Raw genomic sequence first — 17,811 nt, 5'->3', positions numbered from 1 at the left:
TTACGCACTGGCCCGCACATATATATATATCCTTACTAGACCTGGTATGTTGGAACGTAATTCTATTCATAAGTGCCGTTATATATACCTGGGATCTTGGAACGATCAGAGATCATATACAAAAGAATGTTCTAACAAACCAGGTTATGCTGGGCGTATATATATATATATATATATATATAACATGACATGAAGAAGTTATTTAGAAATCTTGAAAGTGTACATTTTTTAAACAACCTGTTACCGTATCTTGTCCAAGATTAATGTAAATCAACAAAAACGTTGGATTCATCTAACACACTTTTGTAATCCAATACCAAAATGACATTCAACACACAAGTTAAACCCAGATCTTATTTTTGTGTAAAATTATGTTTAAACTAGATTTTATCATAAATATACGCGGTAAATGCGCAAAGGGATACCGGTTATATTTCGGAACACTGTGTTTTATTTATCATCAATTCTTTAAAACAAACCTTACGTTGCGTTGATGTTTTTCTAACCTTAGTCAGCATGGATTAAAAAAGTTTCTCGATTTAACTGAATATATTTTCTTGGAAAATAGACAGAATCTTAACGATGACTTTTAACGAGGGTAAGTTACTGTACTTTTATTAAACGCTTTAACTAGGCCATGAAGGAGAGGCTGAATGAGGTGGCTGCTGTCCTCAAAGTCGTTCAGTAGTTAATTGGCAAGGAGGAACGTTAAAACATTCACTGTGTTTTGCATGTCGTCTGCTTTGACATGTACAATAATAATACGGTTTAACCGGCATAACAGTGGAATGTGGATTTATGATAACTTGCAGATACTTATTTCTGTTGTCAGTATCAAACCAAGCGTAAATTTGTATAAATAGAGGACATTACATGAGTGTCTTTTCATATTGAAGTTATTAAACGAGTTGAATAAAATCATAAAATGCGAAGGCTGTGGTTCAAGTGAAATCAAAGAATTTTTATCAGTATTTTTTCAAAAATACTGTAGGTTTAATAACATGATCAATGTTGGGAGGAAAGTTACAAATGTAATATCTCCTTTTACTCCACAATGTCTAAGCTTTTCTCCTGTCCTTAAACTCAAAATTTGGCCCAATCTTTCTTTAAACATATTAGTGTAACAACGTCCAAATTTGACTGAAAACGTACTCCATTTACTGAATATATGACAGTCAACGACCAAGCTTTATATATCACTCAAAGTATTATCAATGTATTATTTATGTAATGGCTTTATTTCACACCTGCGACTTCAAACATTTGATAATAAGTTTTACTACATATCGTCCTAACTTTTTTAAAGAAATATAACACAAACCTTAAATCACGTCAAAAATGTGTCTTACACACCCTGTTTACTGTGGGGAAGTAGTCTGTTTACTGCGGAAAATTAAACATAATGCTTATTTTAAAATAATCAAATATTTGTAAAATGTGTAAGTGTGTATGTCAAACATCGTAAAGCACAGTACAGATTTGGTGATCGACCCCTCTACAGTTGGTCGCTATACGCTTTCCTGTTTGATGATGCGATATGACTAATAAAGTGTAAGGCTCCGTGATGCTTTCCTCCTATTCCTACACCCTACAAAACAGGTGGAGGGAGTGGAACTTTGTTTTTTAACTTGCTTAGGTGTGCCCTTAAAAGTTGGGTTATTGGTACTCTGACTTTGAACAGACAAGTTATTGAAAACATTGGTGTAATATTATCTTTTAACTTGTTGAAAATGGGTACGTGGGATGTTGGCATGCCTTAAACGCGTTTAAACAACCAGTTTCGCTTATATAGGTTACTGACCGTAGCCAAGGCGGTTCCCTTGTTTTCAGCTTGCTTGTTGTCCATTTCGTTTTTTATGTTACGTATACTGTCTTGTTTGTTGTAGGTGTTACTCACCCCCCTCCCTCCCCACTCCCCACCATCATCGCCCCCATGTATTTACGACCCCTCTCCTTTACTATGCGTGACTGAGGTTAGGTGCCCACCATAACTTTGCCACCGGCCGTTCCTGAGCGGTGCCCCACTGTATCGTGCGTGAGTGTGTCTTGCACGGCCATGTCTGCGCTGCTGTGGTTCGTAGTGTAGGGAGACGGCGTTTAGGGAGCATGATTTTCCCTATTGAATAGTCATCCTTGCTTTTTCGCAATTCTCCCAACATCCTCACCCCTTTATCTACCCCTTACTTATTCAATATTTTGCATATAATTAAAATGTACTTGTTGTTAGATTTTTAAGAAACCCGTCTGCTGCATCTTTCCACTACAAACTCTTCTTGTTGTGTGACTATTTTGATATACACGTCTGTCTGGCTGTGTTTAGGGTGCTGTGCGCTTCCAGTAAATCTGGCCTTAACTTTTATTTTTGTTTATACTAATTCTTATCTCTAATCCACTTATGTACAATGTTCAAAATATGTTTTAACTAAATAAACAGTAGTTTATCGTGATTTAATCACAATAAATTAGTTACTTTCTTAGGCATATAAGATTTCCAAATTAAATATGTATTGAAATTAAACGAAAAAATAAGTGTTTGTAGAAATTAAAAAAAAAAGTTTTGAAGTATTTCAGCGCACGGCATGCCGTAATTACCTTTTATATTTCGCCAGACTGTACTTTGTAATTCAATACGTGAATACCATTTACAACTATTAAGACACCGACTGTAAAATACATTGTATATAACACGACTACATAAAGGTTAAACACACCGAGTGATATATAAAAGGAAGTTATTGTTGGAAAGAGGAAATGCGCCTCTTATCTCCTCCATCAATAAATGAGCCGTGTCATGTGAAAACCAACATAGTGCGTTTGCGACCAGCATGGATCCAGACCAGCCTGCGCATCCGCGCAGTCTGGTCAGGATCCATGCTGTTTGATTTCAAAGCCTATTGGAGTTAGAGAAACTGTTAGCGAACAGCATGGATCCTGACCAGACTGCGCGGATGCGCAGGCTGGTCTGGATCCATGCTGGTCGCAAAGCCACTATGTTGGTTTTCTCATGACACGGCTCAAATATACATCATTTTCAATTTTTACACATGGGATATTGGCATCTTTGTGGTCAGGTATACGCTGTTTTCATAAGCACCGTGGAAGTTTGAAAAAGTAAGTGATTTATACAATGTGCTTGTAAAATCTTTACTGTAATGGTCACCGATTTTGAGGTCTGCAGCAAAACTACATGAATATTCGTTAATGTTTAGATAAATGTCACCAACAAAATCACTCGGTCAGTCTGTTGGGTGGTCAGTCGGCGGTCTGTCTCTTTATGAGCATGGCAGATTTTCATCCAAAACATTCACCCCCCTTCACCCTTCAAAGTTTTCCACTGTTTAAAATGTATTCCAGTGAAACCGCATAGATTTTTCTGGGAACCACGAAGGTTGGTTGTACCCATACCGACCAACAGCACTAGGCACGTTCCAAGAAGGCATGGTCCCGGAGGCGACATTCAGCAGTAAACATGTAGATCTAAATCCCAGTGTTTCCCATTCTTAAAATCAGAGCAGTACGGTCATGTAAAAATGTAAACGTTTTGAGAACAAATATTCGTTCCGGTGAAAAAAAATATTCAAAAGTTTAAAAGGTAGACCTAAATTTTGATAAAACTATTTGTCTCGTGACATAGGAATACAATATGGTATTGTGACAGCAGAAATAGTCGTCCATGCATACGCGACAGTACTGGTCAGCAAGCCCAATGGTGTTCGCTTTTTCAGAAGTGTATTATTTAGTCGTTGTTAGCGTGGATCCTGACCAGACTGCGCGGATGCGCAGGCTGGTCTGGATCCATGCTGGTCGCACACCCACTATGTTGGTTTTGTCATGGCACGGCTCATTTGTTGTCATGCTATACGTTTGCACAGACAAAAGTAAACTGTTTGTTCAGCAAGACCCTAGAAGTGGGTACGCTGTCTGTCTATATTTCGCAGAAGTGTATTATTTTAGTGTCAGTTGTTAGTGTTATAAAATGTAGCCAACGTAAAATAGTTAAGGAACTGAATTATTTAATCCAGTATGCTGTCGTTTATCTTTACACTTTCACAAAGGTTTACCACTACCAGTAGAATGATTTTAATCCAATCTAATGTTAAGTGCTTCCTAGTACCTACCAGGAAATAACAAGTATTTACTAACTATAATAACAAAACGACAAATAAATCACAAAGTACCTACTTACATCAAAGTAATTAATCTAGGTTTATAAATGAAACAATCAGATTTTCCACTTGTTTTGTACTTTCTGGAAAACCTTTTAGCATCGACTATCAATAGAATTTATAGTAATTGAGAACTCGATAAGACTCGGACTCGGCATTCCCTCGCTTCGTTGGTCCGCTGGTTCACAGATTTTTGGTTAAGATATGAAATTAACTGTATACTAGTAGCGCCATTGTGGAAGGATTAAACTTACACACTTATTACCACTGGGAAAACGATTACGTTTGCACAGGTAATCATATCGCTGTTTTGCAGTCTGTTTCATTATGCTCCTTTTTCGATCTTTGAAATTATGTTCAAGTTGCGATGAAAGTCGTGTACTAGAAACTTGTGGTAAGGATTTATGTCTTCATTCGCTATGGTTATCTCTATCAATGATCATAATGAATACATATAAGGACCATAACTCTTTTTGCTTCTTTATCAAAAGTTAGCCCATTTTGACTTAGAAATTAATGGAAAGTTTTAAGCTGAATCCATACTTAAGCTAAACCAATGTATTGCCAAATATCACATACTATGCTAACTGTCACATACGAATGACTAATGCAATCTCAAACAAACTCTTTATTTATTAGCTAATTATGCCCGCTTTTTGACTTAACTTTTTTGATTTAAACTATTTGTATGTTTAATCTGATTGAAGCTAAATATTCTACTGTATGGAATGGTCGAAACTTACACTCTAATAACTTCTGACAACATGACAATATGTACCCAATACTTCTACGTTTGGCATTTTTACAAAATTATGCCCCTTTGACTTAGCATTGTTTTTGGTTAAGTTTTGTATGTAAGCTGGTAATTCCAGTATCCACAAATTGGAAAGGATTGAAACTTCACACACTGTCTTGTTCACTGTCATGATATGACATGCAGTACAGAGGTTCAATACCTCTACTTTGCATTTTACAAAATTATGCCCCTTTTTCAACTTTTGTATTCATTCAATTGACAAGGCTGTTAAATAGTCGAGCGTTGCTGTCCTCCGACAGCTCTTGTTTCTGTTTGCTTTCACTTGTGTAAACTATACTCTTAAAAACAAACTCAGTATTTATCAAATAGTAATTTATAAGTAAGGTACAAACACGATAAAGACACTGAACGACTGAAAAACATTCTCTATTTTTCGAAATGTCCGCTTGTTAAAGTTTCCTTAAATGTCCAAAATATGAAAATTAGCTGTATAATGTAGCTGCCATTTTTGTTATGAAGATAAACTACATCAACACTTACCATTCTGAATACGATTGATTCTGCTTTTGCGACCAGTGTAGATCATGATCCGCCTGTATATCCCTGCAGTCTGATCATGGTCTGTACTGTTCGCTATTCAGTCTGTATCTTTTTGGTATACTGTCCAAATTGCAAGAGAATAAAAATTTAGCATGGTAAGGGTTAATTTATTGTTCTTTCCTATTTTCGCTAATGGTTATCTCGTATATTTGCCATAAGATCGATTATATGAATAATATATTAGGAAATATTCTTTTTGTTCTTTATGGAAAAGCCGGTGCGTCATGTTTATTGCAAATATTAAATGAAAAATATTTAATGCTGAATGCCAATTACTTAATGCTAAATACCAAATGCTATATGCCATATAATTAATGCTAAATGCTAAATGTCACATAACGAATGATAAAGGCTAATCGTCAAAAAAAATCTTTAATTTCATTAGCTAATGATCCGCATCGCTTAAACTAATGAATATAACTTTTACTTATTTGAAACTATGATTGATGGTCTACCAGTCTGATTGATGGTCTACCAGTCTGATCTGAAGCAATAAAATATTCTATTGCTCATGGTAATATGGGCCGAAACTGTTTACTCTAAAACTTCTAGAAAACAGAGACAAAGTTATGTAACGAAGACCAATGACTGTTTAAAGGATGCGTTCATTGATTGATATATTCTGCTCTTTATTTTAAAAAGTACTTAGCAATACGCATTTGTCATTTACTGTTTTAGCATTTTGCAATTAACAAATAGTATTTATTATTCGACAGTTATCGTTTGACAGTCAATATCTGACATTAAGTATTTGGCAAAACCAATTGTCCTAACTATTGTGCATTTAGCATTTGGCAATTACTGTTTTATCAAAGCTGTGAACGCTCTACAGAACAGTAAACAGGTTAAGGGTAAATGGGACAGTTTCCTATAAGCATGTAGGGCAAACGTTTTCCTACGGGCAGAATTTCTTTAAACTTTGTATACTGACTAATTATCAAGTTCAAAACGGAAATATGTATTAAAAATTTAAAATCATAGGTACCGGGGCTTGGTCATGAATTATCTGCTCTTGAAAGTCGATTTTTTTCCTTTGGTAATTTCCAGCTTTCAAGGGCAGATGATATATATATATGTAGCAGTCTGATACATGTATAGGGAATAATACAAAGCACTTCATTTAAGTGGTAATTATGTAGTTTTTTTTAAAGTATATTCTACCAATTTTCTAATAAATTACAGAACCCGCTCTGCCATTAGCCACTGTAGCCAATGGCTAAAATGCCACTTTAGCTACAAATTTTTCAATTTGGCTACAAATTTTATGGTCCATTTTGCAATTTAAAACATATTTTTTATGATTTCAACAGCTTTTTCTTTATTTGGCTACAGCCAATTATTGGCCAGGGCAGGCCCTGATAAATATATTAGGGTAAAAATCTCTTAATAATACGAAAGTTTACTGTGATTGAAATGTCAGGTTTTGGAAAACCATTTTTATTAAAATTCCATATTATATTTCAGTTCGAAATGTTTTATCGACAAATTTTTACATGGATATGAGCTTCCAGACAGAACAGAAAATATTATTAAGAACATGATATAACTCCTGATAACAATGGCATCCAATGAAGGTAAATTATCAAAATGTTGTTGATTTTGTTAACATTTGCTTTGGGGAGGTCTGGTAAAGCGAGCGGGAGGAGGGGTCCACGGATGTTATTTCCCACACCCCACCCCCACCGCTTTTAGTTTGGTGGTTCTATTCAATTTCCCGCCGTTGCTTTTTTAGTGTGAGGAAACATTTGGTCACTTTTCTTATATAATAGGGCAGATTTCCACCAAACCTCACCTGAATGATCAGTGTCAAGCCTAATTATGCACACTGTCGGCATTTTCCGGTTCAGTGACATTCCGCGGACTCATAACCCTTGATTCGTCAAATTTTGTGATGTGAGCCGAGCCATGAGAAAACCAACATAGTGGCTTTGCGACCAGCATGGGTCCAGACCATTATTATTAAATAATAATGATATATTTATAAATATTTAGCTCTACATTCGCACTATTCTTTTCCATTGACAATTATGACGTTCATTTTGTATGAACATCAAATGGAAAGGCACCAAAGTTACGACAGAGCTACTAAGTGATAACGGACCGCTGTTTTGACGACGTCCGCGTACAGTCAGGGAGAACGCTCCTTTTATTTCATCTGATGAACAGAATGGCCGTGAAACTGATATTTATGTTACATGCAATAAAATGAATGCAGTTTATAATAAAACCACGTTTACAGATGCAAAGAAAATATAATGTAAATATAAGAAATGATCTCTTTTTCTCCGGACTTCATGCGAAATGAACGATAGAACAGGATCGGCAAATTAAACATGATTTGCTGATCCTATTCTGTCGTTCATTTCGCATCAACACCGAAATAACATTATTTCGTTAGTCGACTCTTCAGGTTAGTCATTGGGGCTGCAGAAATAGACTTTAGACTTCGAAATCCGTTCCTCTAAATAATGATAATAATTGTATCTTTAATAGAACAGCATCCTAGTTATACAACGCAATGTTTTTATTTTTTGCTGTTACGCTTGTATTTTAAAAGGGATGTATGCCTTAATTTTATTACAGCAAATTGGGACTGCAAATTTTCTTTTTTCAGTATGTGTGGGAGGTGCAGATGTACTCAGCGAGCATCCTTTACAGTTTAAGATGATGGACATGTTTGATTTCGACTTTTTTAATTTTCTATGCGAAAAGAATGATCAGTACTTTGTTTGTGAATGGGATCGACCTAAGGAGTTATTAAAAATAAAAGTTGATACTAAAGAAGAAAAAGAAATTGCTATTCGACTTATTAACACAGTTCGCAACTCCTTTAAAAAAATGTATGAACTAAGCGCGGAGAAAATGAAAATTGGCATGGAATTTTTGCATGATTCAGTAACAATAGATACTTTTAGTGATATATTCATTGATGCAACGACAAACAGTACTGCAGGGAGATTTGTGATCATGGCATCAAACGATCACGATGAAATGTATAGAAAATGTAAGCATAAATTTGAAGTTAAAATAGATCGGAAACGAATACGTAGCACAAGAATGTCGCGGAGACGCAAGAGTTCTCAAAGACCAGTTTTAAAAAGACAAACCTCTGTGCTCCGTAGCAGTGAAAAGAAACATATATTCATCACCTTTGAAAAAATCTATGTGAAAATTATTACAGACAATTTAGAAAATCTAGATGGACATGTTGATGGAATAGTAAATCCGATAAATGATAAGTTAGAAACGAAAGGTCAGGTGTCAAAATTCTTAACAGACAGAGGTGGCGATAAGTATGTGGAAGAACGAGATCGTATTTACTCTGAGAAGTCGAAAAGCATTAGACCTGGATCTGTAAAGTGTTTTACAACAGGGGCGGGAGATCTTAAAGCAAAGGGAGTTCTTCATGTTGTGTGTCCAAAACTACAGTCGGACAAAGATGCAAACGTTGAAAACATCGTGTTTAAAACTGTTTACGAATGTTTGAAAAGAGCAGAAAGTAAAAGATTAGAGTCAGTAGCAATTCCATTCCTGTACACAGGTATTATGCTTCTGTTTTACAGATACACGAAAGACTAACGCCACTAACTTTGTTTCATCTCTTAGCAATGCGGCATGATAGGAAATGTTAAACTAATTTAGCTGGAAATGAGTATTTCCTTATCATAGCATTTATGTACAGTTTACCAAAATTTTTATTACAAAAATAAGAAAAATAGAAGTTAATCGAATCCGTGTTGACAAAAAAGTTTAATTTTGTATACAGTGCATGATCCAAATAAATAAATTAACTCTTGCTTGTGTTTTATTACCTTACATTTTCAATTGTAACTTTTCAGTATTAACAAAACATAACATGAAGTAATGTTGTTGTTTTTTCAGGCAATGGAAATGTTCCAGTAGAACGTTGTGCCGTACCATACGCGCTTGCTGTTCTAGAATTCAGTCGACAAAGAGTTGATACCTATGTTGTGGACACAATCTATTTCATAGATCTGGATGAGAATAAAACATTAGCACTTGCTAAATATTTCGACGAGCTATTACCAAAGACTTTCAATCAGATCTTAGAGCTACCAGTAATGCATAATGATATAGCATCGTCAGATCGACTCAAAGCAGACACGAACATTTGCCCCCCTAGGGAATCAGAAATACAGGTTATGCCCTCAGAAAAAGAGACATCTTCAGCAGCTGTAGACACACAGAACGCAGTAAAGGAACCGGCCTTTAATGGTGACAGTTATGCAAATGATGATGGGTATGAAAGAATTTGTACCAATCATGACGAAAGACAATCAGAAATGGCATTTTCAAATTCTCCTCAGTCAGAATGTCAAAACAGCGATCATTCAAAATATTCCGAAGATAAGGAAACGGTCGATACGTATGACACCATTAAATTTGCAGATGATGATTCGGTATCGAATGAGCAGAAGGAAACTGCAAAAGATGAAACCGTTGAATCAGATAAACTAACTAAACCAACACTCAGTGACGATGGGTATGATACGATCCAAGATATCACGGACAGTAGAAACACGGACAAAGATGTCCTTAAAACAGGTAAACAAAACACAGTGGAAAACCTAGGACACAGATTGCATATCATCGATGAAACGGATATGGACACAGCTGTTAATGCAGAGAAGGAACTTGATAAAAATAAAGCTGTTGTTGGATATTGTGAGACAGAACACGGACAAGATAGGAATCAGTCGGATATTATGGATAAACCGTCTTCTTTAGTAAACCGTGATATTGACCAAGCGTCACTTGATACCTGGACAAACATAGATGGAGGAGATATTATTGAGGATACCGGGACAAACATAGATGGAGAAGATATTATTGAGGATACCGGGACAAACATAGATGGAGGAGATATTATTGAGGTAACAAGGACAAACATAGACGGAGGAGAGGATATTGAGAATACCGGGACAAACACTGATGGAGGAGATAGTAATGAGGATACCGGGACAAACATAGATGGAGGAGATGATTTTGAGAATAAACTTAGTGAACAGTCTGAAAAAAACTGTTCACATGATGCATCCTTGGGTAAAATGGAAAACATCGCTGGAATCACAAAAGCGAAAATTAAGCCTGTAAACAAAGGGACGAATGAGAAGCCTTATTGTTATATCCAGGCTGAAGAGAATGTGGACAATGTTTCATCGGAGCAAGAGAAACATATTATTCCGACACACGACTACTACAATTTAGGAGATGAATCTTTGAAACATAAAGAAATGATAGGGGAACGTTCAGAGGTCATTAATCGTTCCAATAATTCTGAAGTTGTACACCAAAGAAGCAAGCATTTTCACCATATCTTAACAACGAATAAACTTTCTGTAGAAATTTTGAAAGGTGATATACGTGAAGCCCAAGCAGACGTCATAGTTTGCCCCGAAATAAAAGACACTAAATATGGTGGTCTTCTGACAGTCGCAATAAAATCTGCTTACAGAAACAAGACCGGAATAGAAACACCGAAAAAGGTAAAAACCTCCAAAGGAAAACGAATTGCAACTACGAATTGCCACCTTGCAACAACAGGTGCGAGTAAGCCAAATGTTGAGAACGTGAAATTTTTATATCATGTACAGACACTGGTCTATAAAACACCAGGAGATGAAACGAAATTGGCAAGATGTATAGATCTGGTGATTCGTAAACTGAAGAATCACCGAGACAGGCATGTAGAAAGCATTGCTTTTCCCTTATTAGGAATAGGTAAGTTGAAGACCAACATAAGTTATTATTTAGTTTAAGTATTCGATTGTGTAAATTGTATTCAAATGTAATGCGGTCAGAAATGACGTCGTTTAAAGATATTGAGAGGGAGTTGGTTCGAATTTTAGTTTATGTTTGAGGCAAAAATGATATTCCGTATTGCGACATCTAAAGCCATTGTTAAATGTTCGATGCAGTACAATTTTGTATAACATTTATCACATATTTTAATAAATCGTAAAATGATCTGCGTGTGGCAACCGTAAAATGTCTCCCTGTTACTTCAATCAGAGCTGTTATATTTCGATGTCTTTAGATCGTCCAGCACGACATTTATTTTGTGTTACTATACTGTTTAATTTTTCAGTTTAAACATTTCGGCTTGGGTGGCTCCGATACTCCCGCTTTAAAAGCTTTGGGTGTGGTTTAATCACCCCTTGGATATGGCGCCTGCTTGTGGCAGTTTCTGTGATATGCAGGCTCCATAACCACAGATCCCCTCTCTACATTCCAGTTTGTTTAGTTCTGCCCATTGTTTTCTCGTTTTGGGCAAAGCCATTATTTCATCTGGGGACCATACGCCGCTTTTCATGGAATTGCACCCTGTGCATCATTGGAGGTTTCATGTGCACCGCCGTCTGAATACATCTGCGGATGTCTCTAAATTGTATTTTGGTACTTATAACATGTGTAGATGTTTAGTTCTGCTCAACCTGGGGCTAGATGGCGTGGACGGTAGCTTGCATTTCCACTACCGTCCATGAACAGGCTCAATCAAACCGAGCCTGCAACATTTTCGTTTAAGTCGTGTTGGGCGACCTGTGGCTTTCCACCTTTTTATTTGGATAGATATTTCAGTCTGACCTAAAGTCAAATATTTTTAAAGTTTGATTTTGTGTATTCTTTCTATGAATTGACGAATTTGGTTAAAGCTGAAAATTTGTGTTTTTATTATTCCGTGGTCTATCGTTGTCTCTGACAATTGTAAATACCAAATTAAAACTTGTTACACAAAACTTATTTCTTGGTATTACTGAAAAGATGTAGGATGAGTGAGAGTTAAACTTGCTGATATTTCCTTCAAAATATTATATTACAGAGGATGTTAGTGAAAAGGAATGCGTTCAAAAATGCTGTGAAATTCTTGCAAAGGAAGTTTACAAAAGTTGTCGCAAATACGAAGCTGATATTGTTCCACTGAAGGTTATGCTAATTAATCGATGCGGACAGATTACTGAGATGCTGAACAAAGAAATGAATCTTCAAGTTGGCGCTCCTGCTGGATCTAATTAAGTGGCCGGAAAACTACAAAGTTGAAAATCTTATGGGATAAACCATTTTCTAAAAACCTCAAACATTTGAGCTGATCCATTTTTGGACTGTGTCGAATATGGCTGGATAAACATTTTTGTCATGTTTGAGATTAAATTGAAGTCTTTTAATGATTAAGATATATTGACTGGTGGATGAAATGACTTATTCAGGTAATAAGCACTTTAACATCAAGGTGATTTGACAAACCAATTTGGTAGAATTATTTTAATGTTGATTCAAAATTTGGTGTGAGGTCAAGCGATGATCAATCGGATGATACAAATTTAGCACAAATGATTACAATCTAGAAAAAAACGTTATGTGACTTTCGAGTATTTCATTAAAAATACGAAATTCCCCCCCCCCCCCCCCCCCCCCCCCCCCCCACCGCCGGATGAGGAAATTAACGTTTGCCCACTTTTGTGATTTAGCAATGTGATAAGACTTGTAAGTCCAAGACAATTTCATAAACAGTCATAATGCATTTTGTTTGTTCGACCTTTTCCATAAATACACACTGTATTGTAAACGGATTCAATACTTTGCAGTCACGTAATCTGTGTCCATGCTTAAACATAACTTTAATGTATAGCAGGCAAACAAGAGAACAGTGTCTAGAAACGTTTACTCTGTTGTGTCAAGTGGTCCAGGAACTCTTAATACATGCACTTCCCATTATGTCTCCAACCATTGGTGCTGAGACAAGACACACAGAGTTTGTTCTGTCTGTTGGTTTGTCAGTCTGTATGCCACAAAGTCTGTCCGAGCAACTCCTCTGACAACATAAGGTGGATTTACACCAAACTTCACAAAAGTGACCATTGCCTTGCCAAGCCTTGTTATGCATGCCGTTCGTTGATTTTAATGGAGTTATGGACTTTGATAACGCTGATTCGTCGACTTTTATGATCGATATCAAATGATGAACGTTGTAGGAGTGCTCAGTGCCAAGTCTAATTGTGAACATTGTCGGTATGTTACGGTTCATTGATTTTCAGTGGAGTTATGGCGCAGGTCGTAATTTACCTTGTTCGCTCAACTGCACCGATACCAACCTGAGGAATGACACCAAACTTAAATAAATTCAGCATTGCCAAGTTTGTTATGCATGCCATAGGCATATTCCAGATTAGTGATTTTCAATGGAGTTATTGCCATTGATTTGTCGTACTTTACAGTGTTCACATTACTTGCCGTATACCGTATACACCAAAACTTTACAAGTGGTCAGTGTGACGCGTGGTTCCTACCTATTGATTCTCAGCTGAGTTGCAACCCTTGCTTTGTCAAATTCTGCTATACCACTTGTTGGAATTCCACTTAACTTCACAGGAATGATTAAAGCCAAAGCAGCTGTGTATATCGTTGGAGTGTTGTGGTTCCGTGTTTTTTCGCTCAACTTTTCGAAGAATAGTCTGGCTATTACTACTCACCCTGGCGTCGGTGTCGGCGTCACACCTTGGTTACAGTTCTGCATGCAAGTACATATGCATATCATTTAAAGGCATATAGCTTTGAAACTTATTTTGCTTTTCTAGGTCAAATACCAACCTCACTAGGTCAAGTCCCATAACTCTGACCATATTATGTCCCATTTTGGACTTAGAAAGTCCTAGTTAAAGTTTTGCATGCAAGTCACTGTCTCCAAAACTGATGCAGATATTGAAATGAAACTTCACATTTGCCTTCGGGGTTATAAAACTAGTTGATAGCATCAATTCCCATAACTCTGACATGCATTTTGGCAAAATTATGTCCCCTTTTGGACTTAGAAAATCCTGTTTAAGTTTTGCATGCAAATTACTATCGCTAAAACTAAAGCAGATACTTGATTGAACCTCTATAGATATTTTAACATTTAGGGTAATATTCCCAGAGGACAACAATTCGAATAGTCGAGCATTTTTTGTTTAAAACAATCTCTTGTTTGTTTTCTTTTTATTTACTTTTATAGTGCTTATCAAAGAATGGTTAAGTGTATGTTTTTAAAACATTCTCTGTATTATCTCACGATTTTTCTCTATGGTTGTGTCTTAATTTTCCATATGACCCCATATATAAATTGGCAGTGCATAATTTTTATTATATGACCAGTATATACCAGTTTACTGAGCTAATAAGTAAAAAATAAAATCGTGAAAATTAATTTCTGATGCCATGTATGAAAACTCTGGTTGAATAGCTTGCCGGTCAAGATAAGTGTACACGGTATACTTATTATGTTTTTCTGATAACATTTTGTACACCTACAACAATACTATGATAAGCTTGTTCCTTATTTCAAACAGCTCAATAAAATGTCTATTTAATATTATTCTGTATCCCTTTCAAAATGCTAGATCTTATATTAATAAATGGCGAACAGGACAAAGGTTGAGACTTTACAGTTTACTACGCGATTACTTTTATTTTGTTGAGTTTAATGTCGCACCGACGCAGTAATAGGTCATATGGCGACTTTCCAGCTTTTGTAGAGGAGGAAGATCCCAGGTGTCAACAGGCATTATTTCGTCACGGGGGAAGAACAACCGACCTTCCGTAAGCCAGATGGATGGCTTCCTCACATGAAGAATTTAACGCCGCGGGTGAGGCTCGAACCCACATCGGTGAAGGGCAAGTGATTTGAAGTCAGTGATCTTAACCACTCGACCATGGAGAATCCACTACGTGATAGCTGTTGAAGTAATATTGATACGAATAATTATGTCGCTGAATTTATTTTACATTATTTTGAAAATTTGAAATCTTTCGCCCACTTATGCATTAGAATTCAGACTACCCGTATCTTAAGTAATATACCGAAAACACTGTGTAATGTAGAGCAATACATGCATCATTATGTAAAGAAGATCAACAACTCGTTGTTCAATATATCTTTCAACAGTCGAAACTTAAGCTACCAAAATTTAAAAAAAAACCAGACCGTAACCTCATTTTCCAACTCGTTGTTTATCATCACTTACAAAGGCAACATTTGAATTTTACTTAAGCAAGATAATAGTCGCATACAAACGCATAATTTACGATTGATTACGATTATAGTAAAATCAATATTCATTTAAATTTACTGGAGACAGAAATATAGCACTGAAGTTCAACGATATATTACTATTATGGTCTTTACATACCACAAGTACACTCGTTTGTGAAACGTAACATGATCTGTACATGTAGTTATTTAATTCACAAACAGACCCGGAAGAAAAAATATCGAAACTGAAATGTAGACCTTGTCTCAAATGAGAAATATTCGAACCGAACGCACCCAATTTTGATTTGTCGACTTGAAAAATATGGTATCATTTTTCATGGAAGTTTATCAAATAGTACAAGTTTAAAGGTAGTATATCTGATTGTGTGCATCTCAAATATGTCTGAACCGTTCGAAAAAAGCAACTGCACAATTGTTTAATTGAATTACCTGGGTATTTGAATAATTGGTTGCAAAAAAAACGAAGGTCAGTTTAGATTCAATAATACATTTTGACTATTAGATTCTATTGATCTTTCACGGGATGTTATACAATTTTCGCAGATCAGAAAACTGTCATAACTGCAAAAGTTTACTACAAATGAGATTTAAAGAATAGAACCTCTTTTTTGTCTATCTAGGTTGTATTAGTACTCCTCTAAGGGAGATAACAGTTATATTAAAATCTGTTCTTATATGTATTATTCTGTTATCTCTAACTGTAAGTTTGAATAGTGTAGAACTGACAAAAGGTTGCTAAACTAAGATCGACTGCCTTTAAATCTGTCCGTCCGCCAAGTGTTTGAAGGTACATATACATTTAATAAAACATGTCTTATCTCATCTGCAAAGAGACATTTTATCAGCCAAATTAAACGAGCTATTTGGAAGTATTTAGACCTAATTTTCGAGCGAAAAATAGCATGATGATTAATATCAGTTCTGGTTAACAAATGAGACAAATAACGTAACTATTTCCCGAACGCCAGAACAATTTATATCTGTACTTTATCCACAAGTTCAACGGTTAATTAATAATAGAGTTCTGCTTAATCTGGAACTAGAGGGTGAGGTGAGGTGGAGTGGAGGGGTGGGGGTGAGGAATGTTGTACATTCCATTATCTAGAGACTTACCCTAAGACATCTTTACAAAAGGGAAACTATCTGTTTATAGAGTGGAATTGTTGAGTAAACACCCTTTGTCAATCCTAATCATGTCTATGTTATATCAGTCCAATGGAAAAGTAACCTATCTATGTAAAATGCTATACAGGATAACACAGTAATGCATAACAGTCCTGAAATTGATTTCATTGAATTTCTCATATTTCTAGATATATTCCCCATACTTTGACACATATATACGGGTAGCAGAGATTGTTCTCTTTCCAGGAGTAGCTTTTTCAACATATTTAACCTTGTGAAATTCCTTGGGTTTTGACTTTTTCAAAACAAAAAAGAGATCGTCTGTTTGTTGACAAATTTCACCACAAAAATGTTACAAGTTCCCCAGGATATTAACTGATTTGATCTTTACACAGTTTACTTTTCGGACTGCTGACTGTTGTAGTAACTATGCATGCTTTTTCATGCCTAGAGGTAAAAAGTGCATGGTACTAGGTCAATAGTCACCTAAGCCTACAATTAAGTCTTCAGATTCAGTTTTGTTATATTTTCTGGTATTTTGGGATCAACCTCTCATAAACAGACTCAGTCAAACCAAGTCTGCTATAATTTGGCTTGGTTGCATTCTATGCTTCCAAAGGATCTTCTTACAGATTTTATTATCGGTGTTGTCACCATTTTTTCCAAACATTTTACCATGGATCTTTTTTTCCATTTCAAATAACTCTTTTTGCAGAAAATAATATTTTAATCATTTTTTCAGACTGTGTACTTTAATGCAGTTCAATACATTTATATCTAAAATAGGTAGTGCCTACTTGAAGTTTGCATTTTTAGTTCCACTGCCTACATTATCTTGTCATGAAACTGTCATTATTTCTTAATCCAGTCATACTTTGCCGGCATAAATGCATGGAGTAGACGTCTTTAAAAGTTTGTGAGTAAAACTATTATAAATCTGCCTGCTTATGCCCAGAGATCACTATGAGTTAGACAAATGCATAGCAAACTATTCAAACTACCTTTTTTTCAGAAATTATAAGCAAGTATATATTTTAAAACAAAATACAGATGTAAATCTAAACAGCTGCTGCAAACCCATTAAGTGTTAAGTAGCTGTAAGTACACTATAAGTT

The 17,811-nt window shown here is 35.7% G+C and overlaps 1 protein-coding gene across 2 annotated transcripts; it reads left to right on the top strand.

The window, feature by feature from the left end:
• Positions 1-320: 320 nt before the first annotated feature.
• On the top strand, positions 321-12,899 carry LOC123546413 (uncharacterized). 2 transcript variants are annotated; one of them, XM_045332661.2, is made up of 5 exons: positions 321-598; positions 6,988-7,097; positions 8,138-9,064; positions 9,406-11,265; positions 12,365-12,899. In XM_045332661.2, exons 2-5 carry the CDS (start codon positions 7,082-7,084, stop codon positions 12,556-12,558), a joined length of 2,997 nt encoding a protein of 998 aa, XP_045188596.2. In that variant the 5' UTR covers positions 321-598; positions 6,988-7,081; the 3' UTR covers positions 12,559-12,899. The 2 variants fall into 2 exon arrangements, with proteins under 2 accessions (XP_045188596.2, XP_045188598.2); XM_045332663.2 differs by lacking the exon at positions 321-598 and adding an exon at positions 3,009-3,111.
• The last annotated feature ends 4,912 nt before the right edge of the window (positions 12,900-17,811 follow it).

Source organism: Mercenaria mercenaria, chromosome 9 (assembly GCF_021730395.1).
Source record: "Mercenaria mercenaria strain notata chromosome 9, MADL_Memer_1, whole genome shotgun sequence".
Taxonomy (NCBI): Eukaryota; Metazoa; Mollusca; class Bivalvia; order Venerida; family Veneridae; genus Mercenaria; species Mercenaria mercenaria.
Note: the sequence above shows the minus strand (reverse complement) of the source record. Positions and strands in the feature narration are given on the sequence as shown.